General features: G+C 37.8%; 1 protein-coding gene across 4 annotated transcripts in view; it reads left to right on the forward strand.

Moving 5' to 3' along the window:
• LRCH1 (leucine rich repeats and calponin homology domain containing 1) overlaps positions 1 to 9998 on the forward strand; it is a 125328-nt gene extending 115330 nt beyond the window's left edge. For all 4 annotated transcript variants that reach the window (XR_015261676.1, XR_015261677.1, XM_086771842.1 and 1 more), the window contains one exon: positions 7417 to 9998. Coding sequence is in view for 2 of the 4 variants with exons in the window: in XM_086771842.1 (XP_086627968.1) it covers positions 7417 to 7530 (114 nt within the window). In the remaining 2 variants the exon portion in view is untranslated. The remainder of the gene's footprint in view (positions 1 to 7416) is intronic.
• The last annotated feature ends 1420 nt before the right edge of the window (positions 9999 to 11418 follow it).

Genomic DNA, 11418 nt, shown 5'->3' on the forward strand with positions numbered 1-11418 from the left:
GGGAGGCAAGACATAGTGGATCAGAGTGTTTTGTATTTCCATTGTGCAGAAATGGAAGTTCCTGTCCTCAGTGTTTTATCAGACTAGACGCTGGGTTAGAAACTGAACTACTCTTGTGCCAACATGGACCAACTGAACATATCCCAGTCATAATGACACGTAACTCTCAAATTTGTCCAAAATTTTAACTTTACATATGCTTACCATGCAAGCAGAGTTGTTTTATAGTTACTTAGAGTATGTTTTGTCACTGTTCTCAAGTATGACAATATACAGCAATTAAAGTGTAACATGACAAGCTCTTTCTTGTAGTCACTTGAACCACACTGTGAAAAATGAACATACTTGCTTCGTGACATGCAAAGTCTTACTACCGTACAAGAAAGTTACCCAATTTTGAATTCTGTGTTTTTTCGAGTTGTTACTGATATCACTTCCAAATATACATAAATCTTGCATGGGAAGGAGTAGTAAAATACTCTTACATTTCTCTCAGTGTGACTGTAGTAATGTTTCTCAAAATATATTTCAAACATGAAAAACACCTGTCTGCTCATCCCTGAAGCCAATAGTTCTCTGACTAAATGGGGACATGGAAGCTAAAACACACATGTAGCTCATTAACCTACTTGAATGGGCTCTTTGCTAAATTCAGAGTCCGCCCCTGTGTCTGTGCTGCTGTTCCTGTGCCCTTAGTACTTGGGAAACCAACAGTTCAACTGACTGATGGTTCTTCGCCTCTGAGGAGATGGCAATATTGAGACATTCAGGTATATACAGTTGGTATTTAACTGCTCGCAGCCAGTCACATGATCAAGTTGATGACCTTGACTTTATAAACAATGTGCACCGTAGTTCACTCACATATTAATTGATGACATGAATTACATTTGCTCCCTCGTTTGTTTTGCCATTCAGTTTTTTCTATTGTAGTGGTCATCAAAGATGTTCAAACTGTGATTTCTTCATAAATTGGTGTACTCCAGTCTGTACTGTGGAGGTCCTGTCATCCCTACTGCACTATAACAATAAATACGAATTGATATTAATTTAATATGCATGCAGGTAAAATGTGTTTACACAGGATTACAAGGGGCATTTTGATGTAAGGATTTGACTTTCTTTTTCCTTGAGCCAGAAAAACGATAGGTATTTTCAAGTGCAGAGTCATGCGCAAGCACCTCTTTCTTCAAATGTACATTAACCAGCTTTTACAGCTGAAAGCTGTATGTGGATCCCGTTGTGTTCTGAAAGGCTACACTTACTGTGAATGGGGATTGAATTAGACCTGAGCAAATATTCGGTCCAGTTTTCTGCTCCATAAACATTAATAAGTTTCCAAATTACTGCCGTGTAATTGTTTTTCACCAAAAGAAGCATTCTTGGCATTTTACCTCTGTTAGAAAAAAAATGAAAGCAGTAATATATGCAGGTTTAGAAAAAATGGTAAAGCAGGTTTTGTGGACCATTGCAGTTTCCTTCATTTCTAGCACATAAGCTACTTTATGCGGAAAGAGAAGTATAAAAATACTTTAAGCTAATGACTCATTCTACTTTGATACAAAATACTAATTCCTTCACTTTATCTCTCAGAATTTAATGCATACGGTTATGGTACAGTTGATATTTCTGGTGTAAGTGTATATTTTCTCTTACTGTTCAATGTGTGTTTGTCTTCATTAAGTTGTCTGTTCCCCCCAGTTTCAGGTCACTGTTTTCTGCAGCATGTTAGAATTAAACTGTGAAGTGTTTTGACAAAATATATGGTCGACTTTTGATTTTATGGCTCAAGACCAGAATCTGTAAAGGGATCCAGAGCCCACCATCTGCAAATACAGTTTTGTAAATATTTGCAATTTATTACATATTCAGAAGTTGCACATATGTAGATATCTAACTAGCTATAACTCCAAATACAGAATTGCAGCTGCAGTACTGAAGTACTGGGGGTTGGTTTTGCTTTGTCAAATCTGGTCATAAGTGTATACTTCACAAAGCATACTAATCTTTCCTTTGTAAATTAAAAGAAAAAAAAGATGAAAAATACCTATAGCCTGAATTACTGTGCTTTTTGATCTTTTCTTTTGCATTTCACATGGTGACTTCAGGGCGTTTGGGCACATACAGACATGATCAGTAATAGTGGATAAGGAAAAATATATATAAAAAGACATTGCCTTAGATATATAAAAAAGTAAATGTTTATTATAGTTTTTTTCATCTCTTTAGAAAGAAAACTTGACCTTAGCCTAACAGAACGTCAAGGTTTTCTCTATTTAACATAAGTTTTCTTCAGCGTAAGGCCCTGGTATTTCTTGTAGTGACTTTCCATTGCAGAGTAGTTGGCTCCAAAAATTAAATGGTGGGCATTACATGGTCTTATTTTTAAAATTTGTACTTGGAGAAACTGCACATTCCAGTATTTTATTGTTTTCTGAGTATTTTTTTCCTCCTGTAGACCTGAAATTTAGTATTCTACAAATACAACCAAGAAAGAGAGAGGCTTCTGAAAAATTGTAGAATTCAGTTTCTCTGTATTTTTGCTAACAAATGTAGTCGGCCCCATTATGTTGCTGCTTTCCCATATGATATGATGGCAACAGTTTCTTTTTTATAATGAATTGCTGTATCTGAATTGCCAGGCTGTTTGCCCTAGCATAAACCCATTCAAACAGTTATCTTGACTGTGAAGACATCTGATGTCAAAGAAAATAGATGTGTATGCGTAGCGTGTCACGTATCCTTGTGGGATTAGTGTTCTTGTGTATTCCTGGTTTATTTTACACCGACTAAATCAGATGGTTTGCTCCAGGATTAGAAACTTGCTCTGGCAAGCACATGCATGCGTATCCGTTTGTAGGTATGCCTGTTGTACTGTCTTTTTGTGTTGTTTTGTGACTCAGCCTCCTGGCTGCTGCCTCCTTTTTGTGCTTTTTTTTTTTTTTCTCTCCGTCAAAAGGAGTTTGTTCTTTTGCTTCATGACGAGTTTGAAAACGTCTTTATCCATTCAGAATGGCTATGTGTCTGTAGAAAGTGGTTTGCTTGCAACAAGTAATTAAGTTTCTCCATGTTCTTAGGGAGGAAAATTACATTAAAAATTTAGATCTTCATTTTTGTAGCAGATAGAGAAGAGAGATTCATGCTGCTATGTGTGGACTGGCAGCCAGTCCCTCCACAATTGTTTTAAAGATTTTTAGACTGGTCTTGACAATTAGCAGCCAGTTCTTCTGTCTGTGTTTCTGGGTTTTGTTCCATGACTGTTTCAACAGGGGTGTTTTTAGAGAGGTGATTCAATACTACTGTATTGAAGTGTTATGGGTTTGATGCTCATGTAAAAGGGACAGAAGTCTATCAGAGGTGGGGAGAAGCGGGTGAGGTTGAGTGTCCTCAGAGTCATGGGTGAGTTCTTCACTTGCTTTGTCAGGCATATTGTCTCAAAATTTCAGATGTAAGAAAAGTTTTGAAGTTTGCAGATTCACAGCTCTGCTGTCAGCGGTTTCCAGATAGCAGTTGTAGTGGGTTGGAGAGTGAGGCAGAGCACGGAAAATGGACTGTGCTGCAGGGACGGTGGCTGAATTTAAGGACTGAGGCACCTGGCATCTTAGCCCAAGGTAACAGCTGTTAGCAGGGAGCTGAGTTTATTATCAGTGGGCTCTGGATTCCATCCCTGGCAGGCTTTGATTTTTCTTATTCTGAGGAGAGTTAAACATATTACCCTGAAGCTGTGATTTGAAAAGTATGTGAGGCAGGGTTGATGAAAGCCATTTCCAAAGCTTTGAAGATAGTGATTAGGGCTGAGACAAGAGAATTGCTTCATCACACATTAAGATCAAGTTTGTCATTTTCAGGAGATGGTATTGGTCTCATTGTCAGTTTTGGAAAGTTCATCATAGCCAACGTGTTTAACTGCAGAATTATAAAATATTAACTGAGTTCCACCTTCTGCTTAATAAGAGAGGACTGTCAATTTTATATATTTCAAGAACTAATGAAGAATGGTGTATAATATAAAAAAGTAACACGCTGTGAAACTTCTCACTCCTAGAACACAGATGTAGAGTCCTATTTTTTTATAGACATCCTTAAATAACTTTCCTTATTAGTAAGTTCAGCAGGAGGAGGGAGATTGTTTTATAAAACCGGATTACTATACTGTATTTAAAGAGAATACATTATCTATTTCTTCTTTTAAAAGAAGAAAAAAATGTATTGACTCGGGGCTTTGTATGAAATAAGCCATGTAGTCCCTTGTACTTTTTAAAAAATGTGCTTATAAACAATTGCCAAGTTAAGAAGTCCATTCCTGGCAAGAAAGCATGACAGAATAGTTCTGAGTGCTATAAGGTGCCACAAAAATGGTAAGTGTAGCATGTTAAGTTTTTCTAAGGGAAACATCCTTAACTGTGGGTTTTTTCAGCAAATTTGGCTTCAATATAAAAATTTAGAATATTCCCAAACATAAATATCTGGCAAGATAGGTTGTTTTGGGGCTGAGTTTTTCAATACAATACCTATCATTCAATCTTGTGACACTAATCACTTAGTTTGCTGCTATTTTATTCAGCAGGCATTGTTATTTAATTACTTTTGTCAATAGCGTAGAGCACTAATGAAATATTGGCATGTTGGGTGCCACCACAGTCTGAGAAACAAGAGCTGATTATGCAAGGGCGCTGGAACAAAGTAAAAGAAGGGAGAGTAACATTTCACTTCAGACATCTGATTTGCGTTCTCAGTAAGATGAATATGATTTTTTAAGATTATCAGAATGAGAGTATCTTAGATTTCATATTAAATGTGTCTCAAGACATTAGATTGGCAAAACATCTTTTAGTAAAATCGTGCATTTGAAGTAGAAATGTTTGAGTTGGGGTTTTTTTTCCCTTTCATTTGGTGTGTCTGTCGTTGTCTCTACCTTCTTTTGTAGCTACTCCACTGCTAGTCAGATATCAGTTTAGGAGTTTGCATCCTAAAATATATTTGTATATTTCTCTGGAAAAGGTACTTTTTTCCAAACAAATAAAAGCTGGGGAGAACCTTCTCTGACAGCTTGCAGGTCAGTATCTCAGTCAGAAGAATGAACTGCAGAACCCAGTGTCTTAACTTAAATGACCAGTTTAGGGTAGGTTTGGAATGGAAATCTGCATGATGAACTGGAGTGGCTGCAAGATGGGGATATTCCTTTGTGCTGACAGGGCAAATCGCTCCTGCAGAGAGGGGCAGGGTCGCAGGCAGGAATGAGAGGCAGCTGCCGCAGCTGTTTGCTCAATGTGACTCAATCCACAAACTTAATGTAAGTGGAAACCCAGCATTAGCAGATCACCAGAATGCTGCAGCATCTTCCCTGGGGAGAAATGTATGTTGTCCATCTCTGGCAGACCTACTGAGCCAAGCTCCTTGAAAATCATCTGTCTGAAATTGTTCCTTGGGTCTGTGTGTGCAGAAGGAGTCGACAGTATTTGTGTGGTGTTCTGGCCTATAATCATGAGCCTTAAAAAAAAAAATTACAAATAAAGTTTAAAAAATCTTTAAAACATAAAATAATAAGTATTAAACCAGCTTAAATAGTAAATATAAAATGTAAACTTATAAATAAATTACAGTTATCAGTATGAAATGCCATAATTGTGAATGAAGTTTGGCTCTCGCTTTTTAGGTTTGGGAATTAATAGGTACGTTTTGCAGTTTTTCTCTCATTGAGGCTGGAGTGGAGTGTGAGAAACTTCATAAAAATTTAAGAAAGCTAAGTGTTTGTTGTTCATAAAGGAAATAAAAAAGAAGGTCAAACATCAGAGGAAGCAGAGCGGCTGTTTAATACTGATGCTATTCTGAGGGAGCTGTGGCCCAGTAGAGGAGACTCCCTGAGGAAAGACTGGACAGCAGTGGAAACAGATAAAAGCAATTAAACATTAGTGCATAAGATGATAAAAACTGTATTAATTATTATTGTATGTCCCAGTTCTTGTTCCATCATCCTGAATATTAATTTCAGTGGTTCATAGAGGTCAGGGAAGGGACTAGAGCTAAACAAAATGTATTATGAGGAGAGAGATTGAAGAGCTTAGCGATGTTTAAATTGGAGGTATAATGAATGTGAATAGGAGGAAATGTGACGAAGGACCATGGATTACGTAAAGATAAGAGCCCCTTAGTTGACATCTCTCGCATTACAGAAGCAAGAAAAATGTTCAATAGAAGACAGACAATTAATATAAATATAATCTGAAATGCATCAGTAGTTTTAGAAGCTGAAAGTTTATTGATCAGCTAAGAGATTCAGTAGTGAGATGATCAAAACAGCCCTCTCTTTCTAGAAAATCAGTATCCCTGGTCTGCTGATGGTCAGGTATGGATGCTTAGGAAAAGAACAGAAAATTGGATCACATAGATTGTGCCTTTTCAAACTTTCAGCAATCTGACATGCACAGGTTAAGGACTTCATGAGCCAGACACTGCATCCATGTGTTTGTGTTTAATAGCCTTGTTTGGATTTTTTTCTATCTGTATATTTTTGTCATCCCACTTACACTTTTGGCTTCCATGTTGTGGCAGTGAGTCTCACAATTGTGTAATTATGGTGTCTGTGATGTAGTCTAGCCTTTCCATTTTCTTATGATAAACCTGCTGCCTCTTCTCAAAATTTCATGGATTTTATTAACAGGAATACTCAGTTACATTAAAAAAACCTTGTTTTCAAAGAGAGCCAGTCATGGCACAAGGCTACCTGACTAAGCAAGGCTTTCTATAATTATTCAAGGTTTGTTGTTACCTGTAGGAGATACAGTATTTACTGTTCGACGCTCTCCTGATGTGACAGCCTCTGTGGACAGCTAGTAGGTTTCATCCTGGCCACTGGTGAATAAAGTTAATTCCTGGCTGTTTCAAAATAAGCTGCTTGTTAGTCAGAACAAAACACTTCGTCCGTTGAAGGCACAATATTAGACACACTTTTCTGTAAGTGCTAATGGTTGGCTTTCGAGGTGCTTATCCTAGGACCAAGACCTGCCTGTCTAGAGCTCAAAAAGTGGTAGAACTTTTTTTTGACTGATAAAACCAGCCTTCTGCCCCAAACTCACCCGTATGTAATAACAGGCAAAGGCCATGTTACCTTACTTCGAAGGTAAAAGTTCAGCGTGTTCTTGCTGGCCCTCACTCTTAGTTAAGATGTTTACCTACTGTAATGACCACAGAACAGGTTGGTTTCTGAGGCCCAGAACATTAAGAGATCTCTCACTAATTCCTAGATATAATGAGAGCAAAATCAGAGACATTGTCAAAATCACTGGATGTTATTTTCAATTAAAAATAGGAAACTATTCCTGCTTGTTTGGTTCTGTGTTCCAACTGTGTTCATGTAAAGCGAAGCTTTGCAGCGAGTATCCTAATCTTTACTCCTTTGTTTGTCTTTTTTTCTAGGAGAAGCTCTGCCTACCACATCACATCCTAGAAGAAAAGGGCTTGGTAAAAGTGAGCATAACAGTTCAAGCACTGCTAGATGTAACCACAGTGAAACAAGCTTTATTCACATGAAACTACTATCTCAGCTGTTACCAGCTCCACTGTGCCATCCAGGAATCAAAACACTGCCCATCTTTTCAAACGGCATTGAAAAAACCAACCAGTGCTCCAAGAGAATTCTTACACTTCCGATTTAAAGTCATCTTTCAGACTGTACGTGTGTGTGTCGAACTACAAACCAGAAACTAAACAGAAACATTTTCTAGAGCAAATTGGCGCTTCACTGCTTTTATAGCTCACTTTGTACAGTACTTACGGAAACAGCCACCTCTCTGCCACTTAAAAATGTGTGGAGTACACAGCTGTCTTGCAGCAAGATACCTTCGTATTATTAAACTAAGAATCATTGTAATCATTTGAGGGGGGTAGGAGGGAGAGTAAATCATAATTCTGTCACGTTAGGTTTTTCTGCAGTTGCTTCAGGCTATTGCCTTTTAAAAATATCCTGACATAAAATATTTATATAAATCTTATTTATTAGTGAGTTGTTATTCATCCTTTGGATGCAAAATGTAAATTAGGAAACTGTATTTTATTACTGCTTTTTTGTGGTTAAACACTTTATTTTAATATAAATATTTAGTTATTTTTTATTCTACTTGGTGTGCAGTAGGTCTAGATCTCCGTAAATTGTCTTTTCTAATATGTAAGCTAAAAAGCAAACAAAATAGGTGCTTTCATTAAAAGAACAGCTAGCTGGAATGGCAGTGTTTATTTTTTGAATTCGTGGAACATTGGTAAAAATTTGTCTGCATTCCATTAAGTTTCCTACATTCCAGTAGCACTTTTTCCCCCACTAGACTAAATTGGCTGAAACTGAGAGCACACCCATTTTATTTGTATATAGATGTTTAAAAAAAAAAAAAAAGGAAATATGTAAACTTGAAAAATAAATGTGAACAAATATTTTTGATTGCTTATTTTACTATGCACAAGACATTTAACTTTTGCCACAACAAAATGAATGATGTGCATTAGGATCATGTGTCTTGAAATAGAATTTTGCACTGTAACTTGATTTCTTCTAAAGACTACAGCACTACAGAACAAATAATAAAAAAATAGCACAAGAACATGAACGAGAAGATTTACCAGGTAGCCAAAAAATTTTGATTATTTTCTTCAATGATTCCTTCGAGAGTAGATAAAATCATTAAAATTGCCAAAGGCAGCTTCAAAAACCTGATCTTCCAGGCATGACCTGCTGGGTACAGTGCTGCTCCTTCGTGTCTCCATCATTTTCCCACAGAATTAAGCACAATGTTCTGTAGCGAATGTTTGCAGAGTCAGACCTCTACTCCCATGTCAGCAATAGGAAATAAGGTTCTTTTTCTTATCACTACTTTAAATTTTTTGAAGAGATCTTTAAAATCATAACTTATTATTAAACGATCACATGGTTTAGATCAAAAAGTTCCAGCGCAGCGATTCTCACAGTATCTGGAACACCCTTTTTTCTTTCACACGAGCAGCTAGTGGTGCAACTTCGGCAAGCGGGAGAGGAAAGCTGCATGTGGTGAAAAGGCTTAGCTGTGTCAGGGGCAGCGGAGTACGCGAGCAGGTAGTTCGAAACGCAGAATGACAAAAAAGAGGTAACGTGTGGTGGGAGGACTAAACGTGAGCAAGAGGATGTGGAGAGAACTGTTTTATAAGGACTCTTTGGAAGGGTGATGCATACTTGTCACTACTGCATATCTAGGCAAAGTTACACACGTGTTCACGCAGACACTGCCTTTAAACCCACCAATATTCCAGTAACAGATTTTTAATGGTTAATACACTTCTCTGAATGCAGACTACATGGTTTAATACTGCAAATTGCCAGTGTGCCAGTATGTACTGACAGCAACCTGTTAGGAGGAAGGTGGACGCGCAGACAATGAGACATTACAGTATGTGTGGAATATCGTTACTTCAACCAAAGCGAAAGTGTTTATTTTATAGAGGGAACATGGACTTAAATTGTAATTTTGATTGGCAGCTAGCATATTGTTTCCTATAAAATGTACTGTGCACTTTAAATTAAAATGTATTTTAATACTTTACAGACAGAGCTGCACAAATATCTGTTTTGTCAAAAAGCACGAGCAATGTAAAGAAAGTAAGTTTTCAAGTCAGAGTTTATCAAATTTTAAAAGCATACGAAAATCAAGTATTGAAATAGGAATATTAATTTCTGCATCTTGAGGGATAAAATGCAGGTTTCCTGAGTATTTTTTTACAATGTATATATGGCAACATGAAGCTTTGTAATTATTATTTTGAAAAATCTTGGTTTTTCATAATTAAAATTTTGGTTTTCTCCTGATAGTGTCTTTCAGTATTTGCTTGAAGTTGGCTGTAAATAAATAGCTCTAAATATTTTGTAATACAGCTTTTTTTAATGCAGTCTTAAACCTGTATGGCTAAAAAGAGAATCTCCATGGATCTTTGTATACTATTTATATGTGCAATAAAACATGCATGGCAAATCTATAACACCCTAAGCAGTGAACATAATGTATATAGAAAATCTTTACTGTAGTTACAATTAAACTATATTATTTGTAGAAACCCTTCAGTGACTGCCCCTGTGACTGACAGTTTCTTGTGCAAGAGATGGTGTTTGGAGAGCTTAACGCTGGGAATGCTGGAGGAGGGTTTGGGGATGGAGAAAAGATGATGATGTGATCCAAATAAAGGAATTTTGCAGCTAAACTCAGAATACGATCCAGCCACTGAAGGATGGGTTATCCGTTCAGTGTTGGTTCCTGCAAATGAGCTCCCTGTAGCTTTGCTGCTCCTGCTGCCACTCAGAGAGCAAACAGCAGCAGCTGAATTAACTGCTCTCTGCTTCCAGGGCTGGGTGATGTGGTGGGCACAGCTCAGGGAGAAGGGAGGCTCCACCTTCAGTTTGCTCTTGATTACATCCCCAGATGAGAGTCCTTTTTACCACTTCCCTCTTCGCTGTACAGTGCAGCTTTCTTCCTCCCTGTCCTCCTACTGAAATGCAGAGATTATTCTCCAGGCTTTTGCTTTAGTAAACAAGGATCTGATGATTTCTTTATTCTAATAAATCCAAGCAGTAACCCCTTCTGACCAGGAGACCACTTCTGAAGCAAGTTCTTGTGGACTTGCAAGAGCCCATCAGACACTTACCTGAATCTGTTCCTGCTCACATGTGAGGCAACTGGAAGTCCCTCTCAAGAAGGAAGGCAGCAGTGCGTGTAAATGCAAAATTTTATCAAGGACACAGACAGTGCAGGACAGTCAATTATTACGAGTGCCAAGCGGAAAATATGACAGGCATTTTCAGCTCCAGAACTGTAGCTGGGCAGTTGTTTAGGGAAGCTGATACAGTAACTGATCTCTTGCTGGACTGTAAATTAAGGATACAGGAAATAAAGCTCCCCACAGCTATCTATAGTATAATGGAAAACTTAGAATTACAGCATATAAATTTATCAAGTATTAAAGACTGCTTCCCCACACCCAGGGCAAGCTGTTTCCTATCCTTAGCCCAGCAGCTTTAAAACTGGGGTTTAAAAGCACTTACAGTAAATTACAGGGTTAAACCTGCTTGTTAATTTCCTCTACTATAACATGCATCCTGTTAAGGAATGTTAAAAAAAAAAGGGGGGGCAGACTTCTTCCCCTTAAATACAATTTTCAGTACCTGCACCAGCCTGAACACTCTGACTCCACTGCTACTCTGTTTGTAGTACAGGGCACAAGGCTGCAGTACGAGCACAGCACACTGTGTCGTACACAGCCCCGGAATTCACTTGCTGCCTACGGGAGAGCAGTTGCCTCTTTGCTGGAAGTGAGGAAGGAAGGAACAACTAGAAAAAGTTGTCACACGTGAAAGAAACCTTTAAGTTAATTTTGCTGTTGTGTGAGTGGAAAAATCTAAGTGCTTAG

The sequence above is a fragment of the Chlamydotis macqueenii genome, chromosome 1, assembly GCF_036417535.1.
Source record: "Chlamydotis macqueenii isolate bChlMac1 chromosome 1, bChlMac1.mat, whole genome shotgun sequence".
NCBI classification, from domain to species: domain Eukaryota; kingdom Metazoa; phylum Chordata; class Aves; order Otidiformes; family Otididae; genus Chlamydotis; species Chlamydotis macqueenii.